The sequence below is a fragment of the Mustela nigripes genome, chromosome 5 (genome assembly GCF_022355385.1).
Source record: "Mustela nigripes isolate SB6536 chromosome 5, MUSNIG.SB6536, whole genome shotgun sequence".
NCBI lineage: Eukaryota > Metazoa > Chordata > Mammalia > Carnivora > Mustelidae > Mustela > Mustela nigripes.
This window is the reverse complement of record NC_081561.1, coordinates 84,209,420-84,226,700: the sequence shown is the minus strand read 5'-3', so window position 1 is coordinate 84,226,700 and position 17,281 is coordinate 84,209,420. Positions and strand designations below refer to the sequence as shown.

Genomic DNA, 17,281 nt, shown 5'->3' with positions numbered 1-17,281 from the left:
TTTTTTTTTAGCTTTTTTTCTTTTTACTAAAAATACTGTTTAATAGCCCTCTGATTCTTTGTTATACTGGGATGTGTTTTCCCAATTTCATTTTGTTTTTACCTGGTGTAGCATTCACAAGTGAGTAATTTTTTTTTTTTTAATAGGTCATCACATGTATTCAGGAGATTGCACAGGGGTGATTGTTGTTTGGAATACCTATGTCAAAGTCAATGATGTGCAACATTCAGTGCGCCACTGGAGTGTAAATAAGGTATATAAGATCATATTTAATACATGAGATTTAATTTTACAAATTAGAAAAAAAATTGAACCACATGACTTTAGAAATAAGACATCAGGACATTCTTTCTCTCTTCTCAAAAAAATATTTTCTCAGGCCCTACAAAGTCAGTTATCATTGATTAATTGTCTAGTCTTCCTGATGGCTAAGTGATGATATAGCAGCTTAGTGAAAATTTGCGTTTTGGCCAAACTTTACTTCCTTATCTTTGAACTCTTAATTTGTGATATGACTTCACTGATCCATTACTGGAATTATGCTAAATGAGGCCCATGTTATATTACCACCTATAAGTAATAACTTATATTTTCTGCTGTTCATTTCTTTTTTTTTTTGACCCCCGGAACATCACTCTAAAAATAGTGTGTTCAATGTTTTGTTAACAGTATTATTTTTCACAATTATGTAATCAAAAGTATGTAATTATGACTAGGGTCTATCATTTACTCACAATAATTGTTTTCACTTGAGTTTTGCCAAGTAGGCAGAAACAGCTGATCTTTCATTTTTGGAATAGAGTGTTTTTAAGGTACCTGGTGTATTAAACAGTTTATTGGTGCATATTCAGTATTTTTAATTAAAAGTATAAAATAAATTTTTAAACCTGGGTTTGTTTTATATAAGTTGATACAGTTTTTCTTATATGCTATATTTTGTTCTTCAGTGTTTTGTTTTTCTAACAGTTGTCCTCATTTGAAAAAAAGACACTCTAAGTGAAAAAGAATTTTTATGAACTTGAGTTAAATCTGTTGAATCTATCAGTTCTATTTTAAAAACTTTATTTTTAGTCATTTTCATCTAGTCTATAGAATTAATGATTGATGGCTTGGGATTCATGTGGTAGCCTAATTTTACACACTTTAAAAAGAACTTTCTAATTACTTATATACCTAAGGGATTGACAAGTTTCCAAAGGCATCTTTTCCAATAAGTTGAGTATACAGTGCAGAGTCTACTATATGTGTTAAAAAATCATGTTTCTTTACCTCACTATAATAACTAAAAGGCAAATTTACCTTCAAAATCTGCAGCCTGGTAGTTACTGGAGATAGTCCAAAATAAAAAGTTAGAAAATGAGCTGAAATATCTTTTGGTAGCTAATTCCCTAGGACAAACTAGATTTCTTACTTGGTTCTCTTTAGCCATCAGTGTGAGAAATGCTAAATTATACTCATCTGTCCCTTAAGATGACATGTCCATGTGCTGTGGCACACACTCCGTGGTACAGGACATGAGTGTTGGAACTAAGGCTTTTTTTGTTTGAGTGTGAATATGATAAGGAAAAAAATATAGAAGAGATCATTAACAGATACTACAAATGCTAAATCTGGTGGCATTTTTGTCGAATACATGCCCAACACTGAACTTGTTAGACAGTTTTGTGTTTTTTTTATTTTGCACACTTGCATCTGTGTAAGTGTTGCTCAGACCCCCAGCAGTGCATCCCCACCCCCAGGCTGTTGTAGTTCAGTCACTGCACCCCCCATCTGTGCTGTCAGTATTTGACTTCTGTAACAGCTAACAGCAGGCCTTCCTGTGGCCAGTGCGGTAGTGGGGCTTAGCTGCCAAGACTCAGATTGTAGCAGTTTGTCTCCCACCTCTGCTGGTGCCAAACCATCTCCGAAGAGGAGACCCTCTAGAGAAGGAGACAAAACATACTAGGTCCTCGAAGGAGGAGAAGGCTAATTTAGGATTCTGCCTGGGGCTTAAATCAGACTTGCTTTGGCATCTCTGGACTTCTGTCTAAACAGTTTGCATTTACGGTCTTTTTTCTTTTTTCTAGTAATCCACTCAAGAAGGACCTTTAGTAATTTTAGTAATTTTTCCTATGTAAGATTCATCCAGGCAGATTTTCCTTCAGTATGTAGGTCTTTCTTGACATCATTTGTCAGACACCTCCTGTAGCTACCTTAAGTAACTACCAAAAAAAAGAAAAAAATTCCTAAAGGCCAAGGTGCACTTAAGATTCAACTCCACCTGTGACCCACGGCGTCACAGGTGGAGTTGAAGGCATTGCTTCTGGAGCTGTAATGGCCATTAATACTGCTTTACAAGAGGTGCTGGAGAACATCTTCATCCATGATGGCCTAGCACATGTAGTTTGACGAGCTGTCAGTCTTAGACAAGGGCCAAGCCCATCTTTGTGTCCTTGAATCCAACTCTGATGAGGTTTATGTCAAGTTGGTGGAGGCCCCTTGTGCTGAACACCAAATCAACCTAATTAAGGTTGATAACAACAAGAAGCTAGGGGACTGGGTAGGCCCTCTGGGAAACTGACAGGTGGGAAACCCCATCAAGTCATTGGTTGCAGTTGTGTGGGCATTAAGGACTGTGGCAAAGTCTCAGGCCAAGGATGTCATCGACAAGGATGAATATTTCAAATGCAAGAAATGAACAAATAAAAAATTTGATTCTTGGGGCGCCTGGGTAGCTCAGTAGGTTAAAGCCTCTGCCTTCAGCTCAGGTCATGATCCCAGGGTCCGGGGATCCAGCCCTGCATCGGGCTCTCTGCTCAGCAGGGAGCCTGCTTCCGAGCCCCCCCGCCCCCCCCCCCCCCCCCCGCCTGCCTCTCTGCCTGCTTGTGATCTCTGTCTGTCAAATAAATAAATAAAATCTTAAAAAAAAGATTTGATTCTTGTTCCTCAAAAAAAAAAAAAAAAGCCACAAACCTAAAATTACAATCTCAATGAAATGATCTTGGAATATGATGCCAGTCACATACCTTTTTTAGGACAAAGTACAAGTAAGTGCATGAAGAAGTAATCTCAGACTGAAACAGAACTTGAAAGTTAATTCTGTACTAACTCTTGAAGTCATAAAAATTAGAAGCTTTTCTTATATGATGGTAAGCAAAAAAATACAAAGTTAGAAGTTGTGATTTAGAAAGTGCTTATTTGGGAATATATCACAAAAATGTTAATTAAATGTAGCTATATATATGTATATACATACATATATATATATACACACACAATCAGCTTTATTTTCAACCTATAAATGAAGTTATTGGGATTCCTTTTGCTAATGATTTTAAAGAATCCTTTAAATTGCAGTCAAAAATGACTGACTTAAAATAATTTTGTGCTCTAAAAATGGGCTTCATATTAGACAAACTGTACAATGATAATATTTTATAATCTTTTTTAAATCTTTTTAGGAAATTAAAGAGAGTGAGTTTAAGGGTATTCCTGTAAGTTATTTGGAGGTTCACCCCAATGGAAAACGATTGTTAATCCATACCAAAGACAGTACTTTGAGAATTATGGATCTCCGAATGTAAGTATATTTCTATATTGACAGGTTAAGCACTCGTAGAATAAGAAATGAGTTAATTCATACTTATAAAATACAGCTGTGGTTCTCATATACACAGTTTTTCCCCTCAGAAGACATCTTACATTGTTTAGAGGCATTTTTGAATGTTAGAATTTAGTGGATAGAGACCAGAGATACTGCTAAGCATCCTACAGTTTATAAGACAGTCCCCCACAACAAAGAATTTTCTGGCTCAAAATGTAAACTGTTCTGAAGCTGAAATGTAGTCAGTTGCTTTTTGTTGTCACAATTTAAAAAAAAAAAAAAAGAGGAAGCCTCTGCCTTACAATATCTTTTATCTCTCTTACAATACTGCTATAGCATAGTACTATGCAATAATATAACAGAATGACACAGCTTTTGATTAATATATCCTTGTTTTTCCTATTTTGTGTTATTCCTAAATAAGGAAAGGAAATTTCCTTAATGTAAAAAGTGGAAGCAGAATGCTAGAAAAGCCAGCATAGTTTTCCAGTGTGCTTTTGTTTTGTTGTTAAGTGTACCAATAAAACAAATGAGAACTCTAGTTTTATTAGATTTCATGATTGTGTTTAGAAAGAAAAATGTAATGTATACTAGTTTATTCTGCAACATTCTTTTAGGGCTAACTCTTAAGGCTTTTGTTTATGTAGAGCTGTTCAGGATACTGGCATCAGTGCTGTGAGAGAATGATTGGCAGAGTAGTTCATCAGGAGTTTATAATCTAGTTACAATACCTCCAAAATAACATAAAACATTTAATTAGGCTAAATTGTGAGATCTTCTAGGAATGGGATCTGCCTTATTCTTCTTTTATACATGTACCCATGTCATGCTTGAGAGATAGCGAGTACTTGATATGTATTATTTTAATAACTATAAATACTTAATAAAAGGGTTTTATCTTTCATGGCAGATAAAGGTAAGGATGGCAGTACTATAGTCTTCTGTTAAAGGCTCTGTAGAGATGCTGGCCTTTGAACTCAATATAAAGGATGGATAGAATTTAGAGAAGGTAGAAGTTGGTCGGGGGGACGGAAAACATGAAAAACCTGGAATAAAATTCAGAGGTAGAATAATAGAAGTTGTGATCCAGTCAGGGTGAGTAAGTCTGCAGGAACATTAATTTCTAGATAGTGCTGAGAAAGAATGTTTTTAGAAATAGAGATTAGTGCCAGGTTTTAAAAGGCCAGGCGTAAAGAATTTGGTTATTCCCTTTTCAACTAGTGTATAGTATTCAGCTTAGACTTCTGCTTGGGCTCTAGAGGCGAGCTGCTTAGTGTCAAATAACACCTTTTCCATCCCTGACCAACTGATGAACCATTCTGAGCCTCTCCTCCTCACTCAAATGGGGGAAAAATATACCATACTCATAAGAGTTTCGTGGGGAGTAAATAAGTTTACACATGTAAAGTATGGCAAGGACTCCAGAAACTTTTCAGCCAGTAACCTCAGGTCTGGGAATTTATGTGGAAATAATGATAAAACAGTTAAAAAATACATATACATAAGATTGTACATAGAAATCATGTTCATGGTAAGGGAAAGCTAGAAACATCCTAACTGTTGTCCCATAGTAGAAGAATTCTTAAGGTATGTTTAGACAGTGATATATACCTACTAAAATGGATACATAATCTATATTTTCTGACAAAAAGTGTTGTTATTCATGATTTATTGTTAAATGAAAAAAACATATAATGGGACACTGTATGTAATGCCCTCTCTGTAAATAGTACAGATAATAGTACTTACCTGGCATGTAGTGAGCACTAAAATAATGTTAGCTGTTGGGGCACCTAAGTGGTTGGTTAAGCATCTGCCTTCGGCTCAGATCATGATCCCAGAGTCCTGGAATTGAGCCATGCATTAGGCTCCCTGCTCAGTGGGGAGCCTGCTTCTACCTCTCCCTCTGTGGTTCCCCCTGCTTGTGCTCTTTCTCAAATAAATAAAATCTTAAGAAAAAATGTTAGCTATTATTCACAAATAAAATAATCTAGAAGATTATATACCATATTTAATAGAGGATTTAATAATATTTTTGTCTAATATTCCTGCAAGGATCCAACTATCTGTTGTGTAATTTCAAAAATTTATCACATGGGAAAAATACAAGAATATAAAAATCTTATACATCTTTAAGTAACCAACTCAAATGCTACTTCCATAACGTAGGCTCTCTCTTCATAGCTAGAAATAATCATTTTGGGGACTCCTGGGTGGCTCAGTCGGTTAAGCATCTGCCTTCAGCTCAGGTCTGGGTGACCATGGCACTCCCTGCTCAGTGGGGAGTCAGCTTCTTCCTCTCCTTCTGCCCCCACCCCCGGCTCATGCTCTTGATCTCTCTCTCAAATAAATAAAATCTTTTTAAAAAAGAAAGAAAGAATCACTTTTATCCAAATCATTTTGTTTTCTTGTGGCACTTTCTACTTCCAATTTCCGTTTTATATTGATGGATTCCTTCTCTCTCCTAAATTATAAACTTCCTGAGCTCTGGGACTCTCTCTTCTTTGTTCTTCATCCATCGTAGAATGTCTATCATGTAACAGGTTCTTGAAAAATTGTTTGTTAAATGCAAAAGAAGTATTTAAAAGAAAGGTGTTTTTTTTTTTTCTTAAAGATTTTATTTATTTATTTGACAGACAGAGATCACAGGTAGGCAGAGAGGCAAGCAGAGAGAGAGGAGGAAGCAGGCTCCCCGCTGAGCAGAGAGCCCGATGCAGGGCTCGATCCCAGGACCCCGGGATCATGACCTGAGCCGAAGGCAGAGGCTTTAACCCACTGAGCCACCCAGGCGCCCCAGAAAAGGGTTTTTTTAACTACCTGTCTTTTCAGTGGGTAAGATAGGTTACATTTGTGAAATCTTTTTTGTTTGTAGATTAGCAGCAAGGAAATTTGTAGGTGCAGCAAATTACCGGGAAAAGATTCATAGTACTTTGACACCATGTGGGACTTTTCTCTTTGCTGGAAGTGAGGATGGTATAGTATATGTCTGGAACCCAGAAACAGGTAAATATTTTATTGATCTTAAAACATTTTTAGGTTTGTTTTTATTTTTGAAGAAGTGGGGAAACTATCATTTTATGGAATAATTTCAAGAAAATTCTGATTTCAGGTTCTCAATTATGTTTTTCAAGATGGGAGAGCCGATAGTGGGACTCAGCTGTAGTCTAAATCTATATTAGATTCTGTCTTTATTGTTTCGATATCTTCATGGATTTGGATTTTGCATTATAATTCAAGGTTTATTCTTTCCTTCCCTATAATAAGGTATTAGCAATCTTAAGTATTTTTTATTGTGGTTGACATACGATATTATGTTAGTTTCAGATATACAACAAACATAATGATCCAACAGTTATATACATTACAAAATGCTCCCGGTTATAAGTGTAGTTACTATGTGTCACCATACAAAGTTATTTTACAGTATTATTGACCATATTCCCTGTGCTCTGTAAGAGAAGTACTTAAGATTGTAATGCAAAATTCAGAATATTTATAACCTGAATTTGGAATGTAAATGGGTATACAAATGGCTAAATATCTGTAATGTATTTTTTATTAGAAGTAATTATATTCCTGTCAAAGTTTTGGTGTCTGAAATTTAATAGCAATTTATCTGGAGTGCCTGACTGGCTCAGTTGATAGAGCTTGCCAGTTTTGATCCTTGGAATCATAAGTTTGAGCCTCATATTGCATATAGGGATTACTTAAAAGTAAAATCATTAAAAAGAAAAACAAAAGTTACCTCAATTACTGTACTTCATGCTTTTCCAATACAGTAAGTATATCAGGAAGTTTATTTGTACCTCACCTTTGCTTTTCAAAAGAAAAGTTAAAGCCACATAAACATTTTTAATATCTTTAGTCAATAGTATTTGGTTCACTGTGTTAATTTTCTTCATTTTTTTTTTCCTTAAGTTTTTCATCTAAATTCCAGTTAGTTAACACACAGGGTAAATATTAGTTTCAGCTGCAGAATTTAGTGACTCATCACTTCATGTACAACACCCATCACAGCACATGCCCTCCTTAATCACACATTCTCCATCTTTCCTTTAAGCATTTTTGACTAGTTGTTTCTCTTGGAGGTTTTTCTCTTACTGTGTTTTGATGCTCTAACATCAGTTTGGAAGTGTTAAATCTCTTTTCTCCTTCAACAAATTGATCTTGGTTGTTTGCTTTTTGAATTCCAGTTCTCATAGGTTCCGAGGACCTCTGCTATAGGCCTCTTTTAGCCCATTGATAATTATGTCTATCTTTAAAGCAGGTAGTACCTCAGTCTCTGGAAAAAAAGAAATAGAAAAATGAATTCTCCACCAAACCTCCCTCAACCAGTGTCTTCAGGTTAAGGCCCTCAGTTCCTCCCAGAGTTCTCTGTGAGTTCTTTGTTATTAGCTGGCATTTGCTCAGCCGTCAGATCTCAGAGTCAGGTACTTCCCTCCTGCTAAGCTTTTTTTTTTTTTTCTGTGCCTTGAAAATCTCATTGAAGAGTTAGGATGAGAATTAGAGGAGGTCCAATAGGATGAAAAATAATTAATATAAGAATTACTCGATTATTTTTAAGTAATCAAGGTCTTCATGTATATAATGTGAGCTTTGTTATTATTTACTGTGTTTTTAGTTATTTACGGAATAATCTTCTAATGAGAGAGATTTGAGGTAGTACAAATTACTGCATGTCTTTTCTTATTTAGGAGAACAAGTAGCAGTGTATTCTGACCTGCCATTCAAATCACCCATTCGAGACATTTCTTATCACCCACTTGAAAATATGGTTGCATTTTGTGCATTTGGGCAGAATGAGCCAATTCTTCTATATATTTATGATTTCCATGGTAAGTTCAATGCTGATAAGAAAAGAATATTTTAAGTAACCTTTCCTTTTAGTCTGAACCAGGAATCATGAGCTTTGTGAAAACTGTCAACCTTTGTATTAATAAAGCTCCCTTGAATATATTTTAAGACACATATTAAATAGATTATATTATTATGTGTTACAACATTTTATTTTTCCATAAGCACTATTATTATGGATTTGAAATATCAGCAAAGGTATACATAAATGGTTGTGTCTTTTTGTTGGAATCACAGAAAGGTAATCATCACTTTATTTCTAACTTTAAACAAATACAATTCACCTAAAAATTATTTGAGAATGTGTTAACTAAATTTAAAAGGTAAACAACATTTGGGACCTTTAATGTGCTCAGCTGAATGTTTAGTTTCCTACTCCTTGTTTTTGTTTTTCCCTAAAGCACAAGGTTGTAATCTATAGTTTTAAGAATTTCTTAGCTTAGGGGCACCTGGGTGGCTCAGTGGGTTAAAGCCTCTGCCTTTGGCTGAGGTCATGATCTCAGGGTCCTGGGATCAAGCCCCACATCGGGTTCTCTGCTTAGCAGGGACCCTGCTTCCTCCTCTCTCTCTGCCTGCCCCTCTGCCTCATTGTGATCTCTCTCTGTCAAATAAATAAATAAAATCTTTAAAAAAAAAAAAAAAAGAATTTCTTAGCTTAAAAAAGAAGGTAAAACATCAAATATCAGTGAAAATAAGATCTGGAATTAGAAATTTAATGTCTTTTTCTACTCTAAAATTACACTATTCTGTCTTTCTGAGAAAAAAATAAGGATATGACCTGGGCACATTTTTCAGGAATAAAATGGTATTTTTAGAATTATTTGGATTTATGCTATTTTCATACATTTCCTTAACTTCTGTCCTGAAATTAGGATTTCATTGTTCTGCACTGTATTTACTCATAGTACTGTCACTCCCAAAATTGCAGTTTGATTTTCTTTACATATTAAATCTTGTTCAAAAGTAAACAGCCATCATTAGTCTCTTATTTAGGATGTCATGTATCATCATTCAGTTTTTCTGCTAAGCTAGGCAGGCTTACATACAATATCTTAAATGCATAAATATACAATTACATACCAATATATAATGTAACATTAACATGGGGTTATTTGGCAGAGAGTCTTAAATTTAAAAGAAATGTGAGTCATTCCACTTATTGCATTAATACAGATATTGGTTAGCAGCTAATTGGTTATTGGTTAATTGTTCTGGTCAATGCTAAATTATTAAGACAGCTAAGTTCTAAACCTGATGTTGTTGATCATTGTATAGATTTTATTATGCTCTTCCAGGCAAATTATATTAGGAAAAAAATATGTAAAATTAAGATTTATTTTGAAAAATTTTTCCTAGAAGAAATAGCTAATTTCTCTAATGCGTATTCAGGCCTGGTGTCTAGTTCAGACAGGCTGAAACAGGCTATCCTTTGTGTGTACTCTCACTCTTCACTTGAAGGAGAGTCACACCTAAGCACCCCATCCTCATCACTGGGCCTGGTATACAGAAGCAGGCCGCATGGTTATTTCCTCAGAACCTTTAGAACTTTCACAACAGTTGCCATTCAATTCCTAATGTGCTTTGTAGGCTTTTGAAATTTTCACAAAGGCAAGTGGAAGTTCCACTCTTTATCTTTCTTTTTTCACTATTATTTTCTGTCTTTGATCCATCATCAGGTTAGCCCAGTTGGGTTTGCCAGTTTGGTTTTTAGACCGTAGGCATTTAGACCAAGAAGTCCTTTCTAGAAACATAAGTAGAAAGAGCAAAGCATTTTTAGGAGTTCGGAAGCAGAGGTTTTAGGTTCAGTTCTGTTTCTGTGTAGCTTGTGCACGCCTCTTGCCTTCCTGAAGCTCCATTTCCTCATCTACTAAGTGGCACCGATACTGTCCACACCTGTGCTACCCCGGAGAGCCATTTGTGAGGATAATGTGAGGCAGAGACTGTGAAAGTACTTTGTAAATTGATAAGGACTGCAATAAAGGAAAAAGGTAAAATGTGTTGTTATCATGCTCATTTAACCCATATATACTTGACTTTATGGGAACTGAGGTTTTAATATGCTGATAAGTTCCTCTGTATGAAAGGGAATTGGAAAAAGTGTTTTCCCTCTCTTTTATTCATTCTCTTGGCAGCCCTTTTTAAAAAAATTATGATTAGAATGTTTACCTTTCTGGGTCAGTTGTATTAGAAAATAAATGCATGAAGTTAAGGACATTATATCTATACTGTATTACTGTAGAAAAGGAAAGAATTTCAAGTGTTTCAGAAATTAAAATGTTCAAATAATACACATGAAATTAAAATTATTTTGTGCCATGATTTTCTAACACAATTTTCAGTGTACCCACACCTTTACAAACAAAACTCAAAATGTTTCAACACATTTTCCTAACTCTTTGCTGCCTATTTTTAAAATGAGGAAGCTTAGGAAGAAGTTACATAATCCCAAGCAATCCAAGATTTAGCACAGTTCTTGTGAATAGTATGTAGTCATAAGAAAAAAAAAAGTTGTTTTAGACTCTAAAGTGTTTTAGTCATTAAAAGCAAGCCATAATCTTCAAGTCAATAGTATTTAGATTTTTCATTAAAGCCTACAATATTTATCATTAACCTGTTACAGCTTTGCCTTATATTTTACTTATTTTTAATGCAGGAATATTTTCCCCACACTTTCTTGGCTGAAAATAAAGTTTACATGTATCTTTACAGAAATGTTTTTAGTGGCATAAAATTTGAAAGATGTAGAACAGTTACATGATTTTTAAATAGTATTTATCAGAGCTGCTCATACATATAGGTATTTTTCAAGGAAAATGGAGCAAACTCTTTTTTTTTTTTCTTTTTTTGTAAGTTAAATAAGCTGCGAATGAGACCACAGTGGTAGCTAAATGTATCATCTATCTTTCAGTTCTAGCAAAATCTGTGAAGAGTCAGCAAGCGTCTTTCCCTGTTAAGCATGTGTTCAGGTTGTGGTCTTTTGGGTCTTTCATTCTACTGACTTTTTGCTTTTTTTGGTAAGAAATACAATTTTTACTTTCAGAAGGCAGTTTTATTTGCCTGATGCTGAAAGGGTTAATCATCTAGTAATACAAAATTTAGTCACAGAGTACCACAAACAATGTACTTTTAGGATTCCCATAATAACAGAGTGCTAGTCAGAAGAAACGACTTCTGCTGAATTAAATTTATGAAGCTAGACTTTAGCAGTTAATGTTCTGTTATTAATATTTGTCTACCTCCATCTCTAGGATCCTGTTCTACATGTAGTGATAATCATAACTAATACTTTCAAAGCACTTACTTTGTTCCTGGTACTGTTTTAAGCACTTTATATCTATTTACTTCATTTTTCACAATAATCTTAAGACATAGGTCCTATAATTATCCTCATTTTACATGAGCCAGGACTTGAATCCATACAGTCTGGATTTGGAGACTGTGCTCTTATTTGCTACACTAACCTGCCTTTTTAGCAAATTTCCTGAAATATTAGCTTTTAATTTTCTTTTTTTTTTTTTTTCTTGCCGCCCCCCGCCCCCGCCCAGCGGGCCCGGCCCTGGCGTCAGCTTTTAATTTTCTAATAAGCAAAAAATTTTTTCCCTGCAAAACCATTTGCTTTATGCCTTTCTGTGATTTCTTTGTATTATTTGTACTTTGAAGGCAACAGAGATGAAGGCTTATTCATCTTTCTGTTATCAGTACCTAGCCTGAATACTGACACACAATGAATATACATATAGTAGGATCGAGTGCTAATTTGGGAAGTTCTCAGAATTGATAATCCCAGGTGATGGGCCTAATTTTCCACTAGGTGGCAGTCTCTTCTCTGAATCAATGTTAACTCTCCCTTACTTGGTCATAGTATCTTGGGCAAGACAAATCTTTATTGAGCATCTACTGTGTGCCAAGTTGAGCAGGACTGTAAAATCCAGAAATCAGACCCAGATTACCCTGCTCTTTTCCAGTCTTTTATGCTTCCCAAGTAGTTGAGTAAACCTCTGGAAGAATTTTAGTTACACTGAACAGCAATCTCCACCACTGACCCTGGATGTCATTTTATTTGAAAAATTCATACTCATTAATGACCACCTACACTGTTGTTGTTGATAGCTTTATTTTTCACACTGTGACATACTGTATTCAAGGTAATGAAGATAATGAAGGTAATGAATACCTTTATGTTCCTATAAAAATTTTGTTACAGGGGTGCCTGGGTGGCTCAGTGGGTTAAGCCTCTGCCTTGGGCTCAGGTCATGATCTCAGGGTCCTGGGATTGAGCCCCACATCTGGCTCTCTGCTCAGCAGTGAGCCTGCTTCCCCCTCTCTCTGCCTGCCTCTCTGCCTACTTGTGATCTCCCTCTCTCTCTCTCTGTCAAATAAATAGATAAAATCTTTTTAAAAAAATTTTTTGTTACATAACTTGCTCATTGACCAAAAGTCCATGGTGTTTGCAATTCCTAATGTCTAACCTAGTACCTGGTATATTCCTGATGTGCAGTAAGTGTTTGAAGTGAGAATTAGAATCCTATAGAATAGCATTTTCCCCTTATATTTTCTAAAAATATAGAATGAAAGTCATGATCAATGAGTAAATTGGAAGCTAATAATAATAGTGGTAGTAGTAGCAGTTAACATTTATCAAACATTTGCTGTGTGTCCTCTACTCTTATGAGCATTTTTTGTACATCCTTCCATACAGTCCTTTCAAAATCCCGTAAGGTAGATACTATTATTATCCTCATTTTCAGATGATGAAACTGAGGTACAGGGAGAATGAAGTAATTTACATTAGGTCACACATTTGATAAAGTTTACTCAGCTGACTGAGTCCAGAGCCCATACTCTTAAAACACTAAACTACTTAGTCTTTGCATTTCCTATTTCATGAAGTAATTTATTTTTTTTTAAGATTTTATTTATTTATTTGACAGAGAGAGATCACAAGCAGGCAGAGAGGCAGGCAGAGAGAGAGGAGGAAGCAGGCTCCCCGCCAAGCAGAGAGCCCAATGCAGGGCTCGATCCCAGGACCCTAGGATCATGACCCGAGCCAAAGGCAGAAGCTTTAACCCACTGAGCCACCCAGGCGCCCCATCATGAAGTAATTTAATTAAAAGGGTAGCCAGATACTCCTATGATGAAGTGTATTGTTTGTTTTCAATTTTTTTTTTAATTTATTTATTTGACAGACAGAGATCACAAGTAGGCAGAGAGGCAGGCAGAGAGAGAGAGAGGGAAGCAGGCTCCCTGCTGAGCAGAGAGCCCGATGCGGGACTCGATCCCAGGACCCTGAGATCATGACCTGAGCCGAAGGCAGCGGCTTAACCCACTGAGCCACCCAGGCGCCCCTGTTTTCAATTTTAATATTCAGGAGGAGCCCTTAAGACTAAATGGAAACTTTGGTTATTTTAATATTATTAATAGTTCAGTCTTCTACAAATGTGGAGGTTAATTATAATGCCTTAAGTAATTATATTTTCAGTATAATCCAAAATATGAATTATCTTTATTATGTAGCATTCAGTTTTAATAGAGCCAACTTTATTAATATTTTTGGAACAAGATAATGTCTGATTGAAATTAATTTAGTATGCATAGTTGTCTATATAATTTCATAGTGTTCTTAAAGTACTAATGATGAATGATTCAAAGACACACTCAGTTGCTACCAATTCTCATACTTGCATAAGATTATACAGTAACATACATAATTGATTATAGGTCATAGTTTAAGTATCTATTTTTAGCCTAGTAGAAGAATTAAGAGATAGAACTGCCATATTTGAAGACGTGCTTAAGCTACCTATTTCTTGGTTGTATCCTGAAGTCTGTATTTTAATATTCTCCACATAATGGATATTTTGATTTCAAAGGCTGTGTCGTTCAAGGAATCAGTACAAATCAAAAACTGGCATTGAACATAAACCAAAGCCCTGAATTCCTCATCCAGGGTTTTTTGTTGTTGTTGTTGTTAATGCTTACATTCGTGCTTTTTAAAGCACACCAAGAAGAAAGAGCAGTACAGTGCAAAATAGTGTGTCGGGAAAGGCTGGAGTAGGAGATAACTCTGGAGTAGAAGTTAACTCACTGGTAGACAAAGTGCCATCACTTTCTCTTTGACTCTGGTCAAGTAACAGCATTTTTGCATCTGTTTTTTAATCTGTAAAATCAAAATACCTGTCCTATTTTATCTCAGTGTTTCATCAAAGGCAGAAATGAAACTAAAGCATGGTGTGGAGCGGGGATACACTAAGAGCTCCTGAGCCAGGCTGCAGTCGAGGAATCCTAGCTGGTTTCTGTAGCTGTGCACACATCACACAGTGCTGCCGAATAGCATTATGGGTGAGGAGTGATTGTTAATGGAGTAGGAAATCAACAGAAGGACAATAGCATGTACTTCAGGGATTTAGAGATAGTTTATTATATTTTGGTGTTCACCTAACAGATTTGCTGAATGATGGTAGATGCTCTTGCTTTTTGGTTGGCTTTGAGACATGAATCTGTTACACTTTCTTGTTAAAAGACTTTGCCAAGAAGTACAAAATAACTAACAGGCCCTGAATATACCCGGGCTACTAGAGTCGAAGTGTTACTCAGTAGAAATTCTCTGATCAATCAACACAGTTTCTTAAGATTAGCTGAAGTAGGAACAAGTCAGGCCCCGTAAAATACAGTTTAAAAAAGAAAAAGTTTTAAGCACTTCGGCGTTCTTGTCTTAGTCCATTCTGACAGCTGTAACAGAATACCAGAGACTTCATGGCTTGTAAGCAACACAAATTTATTTCTTTTCTTTTCTTTTTTTTTTAAAGATTTTGCAAATTTATTTCTTAACAGTTCTGAATGCTGGGAAGTCCCAAGATCAAGGCTTGGCAGGTTCGGTGTCCAGTGAGAGCTCACTTTCTGGTTCACAGATGGCACCTATTAGCTATAACCTTACATGGTAGAAGGAACAAGGGAACTCTCTGAGGCCTCTTTTATAAGGGGATTAGTGCTCTTCTTATTCATAAGGGCTGTCCTCTCATGCCTCCCAAAGGCTCCCCCATCTCCCAGCACCACCACTCTGGGCGTTAGGACTTCAACATGGGAATTTCAGGGGGACACAAACATTCAGACCACAGAAATTCTCTACACATAGCAAATGCTAGAGGAAAGCAGGAGGAAGCTGCATAACTGCTGAATGCTAGGAACCTCATTCAATAGACCTACCAGCTTACAGTAATGCTATGATGAGAAATAGAATCATTTGTTAGTAAAAGAATTAGGTATCCAGTAAAGTGACTGTACCCATTAACAGAACTGTGTCCAACAATAGATCTTGAACAAAAGGATTAAGTGTTGAACCAAAAATCTTACTGTTTATATCGTGTAAGAGAAAGAATATTTGGGTTTTTTAGACTTTGCTCTAAAGTCAATAACTTAAGTAAACATAGGTTTTAATAATAACAAACCTTTTATTCACTTCAATGCAAAGGGCCCTAGATTAAAATATCTTATTTCCTCTATTCTTCCTCCTATCAAGATAAAAATCTCCTGAGAAAACCACATTATTTCTTATAATTTTAAGGCCAGAACATACACAAAAGCACTGACTTTATTATAAATCAAAATTTGATTATTAGTTATGAAAACACTTTATGAATTTTTCTAATTGTATGAAATTTAGAATCCCTAATTTTAGCCAATTGTAGGTAGATTTGGAAGTAATTTGATAGGTATAACATTCCTTTAAGCAAATGTAGTTGCCACCTGTAAGTTCTCAGCCCCTGGTGGATACATAGTTATCCTGTAACTGTTACCCCAGTAAGCACATAGCAGTAATTTCTTGTTGACCTCAGAAAGATTCAAACCCCAAGAGGGGGCCGGTGGCTTTGTATTCCCAGAGCCTCTCTAGTGCACTTCTCAAAAAGTGGTGGATGGATGGGGTGAGAGTGTTAAAATTTTGAGTTTTGGGGCACCTGGGTGGCTCAGTCAGTTAAGGCTTAAGTTGTAATCCCAGGGTCCTAGGATAGAGCCCTGTGTCTGGCTCCCTGCTATGCAGGGAGCCTGTTTCTCCCTCTCCTCCCAGCTCCTGCTCTTTCTTGTTACCCCCCCCCCTCTCATCTCAAATAAATAAGTAAACTCTTAAAAATAAATAAATAAAATAAAATTTTGAATTTTAGCAGGTTAGGTTAGAACTTTAATTGTACGAAGTTAAATTAGCTAAAGAAGAGAAAATGACTAAGTGAAGAAATACAGTTCTTTAATTGCAACATCATACTCCAGTCGTGGCCTATGTAAAAATGTTTTAGAAAGCTTTGAAAGGTTAGAAGCATTGAGTTTGAGGGAATTTCAGAAAGCATCAGTTATGACCTATTTTACAGTGAAATAATCTGTATAGTGTTATATAGATAGATGTATATATTGTGGAGGGTGAGGGAGAGGAAGAACGTAAGAACTTGTAAGTAGCTTCTGTTTCTAGTATCTGAAAAACTAGGTCTTTATCAGTATTTCTGCAGATTTTTATTTTATGGCTGCCTTCACAGCATTAGGAGTTAAGTTAAAGTAGGGTGTTAGTGTGAAACCTTGAAATCCAGTTAGTTGGCTTTTGTATAGAAAATCCCCCTTAATCAACAGAAACAAGTATTCATAATTGTTTGACATTTATTTTTGTTATCTGCATCCATGTAGGCCACTTTAATTCTTTCTGAAAGGCATCATAATATCGCAAAAAATAAATATTTAGACAATGCTTTTTGTTATTTTTTACCAGTTTAAAAAAAAAACTCCTTTTTTTAAAAAAATGCATATTTAGCATAGAAAATACAGTTTTGCAAAATGAATATGATAAATATCAAAATCCCGTTCTCC

The 17,281-nt window shown here is 35.7% G+C and overlaps 1 protein-coding gene and 1 pseudogene across 8 annotated transcripts in view; both read left to right on the top strand.

The window, feature by feature from the left end:
* Nucleotides 1-17,281, top strand: part of AHI1 (Abelson helper integration site 1) — a 219,739-nt gene that overhangs the window by 53,594 nt on the left and 148,864 nt on the right. For all 8 annotated transcript variants that reach the window (XR_009404471.1, XM_059400772.1, XM_059400771.1 and 5 more), the window contains exons 15-18: nucleotides 147-253; nucleotides 3,441-3,559; nucleotides 6,456-6,586; nucleotides 8,278-8,418. Coding sequence is in view for 7 of the 8 variants with exons in the window: in XM_059400772.1 (XP_059256755.1) it covers nucleotides 147-253; nucleotides 3,441-3,559; nucleotides 6,456-6,586; nucleotides 8,278-8,418 (498 nt within the window). In the remaining variant the exon portion in view is untranslated. The remainder of the gene's footprint in view (nucleotides 1-146; nucleotides 254-3,440; nucleotides 3,560-6,455; nucleotides 6,587-8,277; nucleotides 8,419-17,281) is intronic.
* Nucleotides 2,113-3,196, top strand: LOC132017381 (small ribosomal subunit protein eS12-like; annotated as a pseudogene).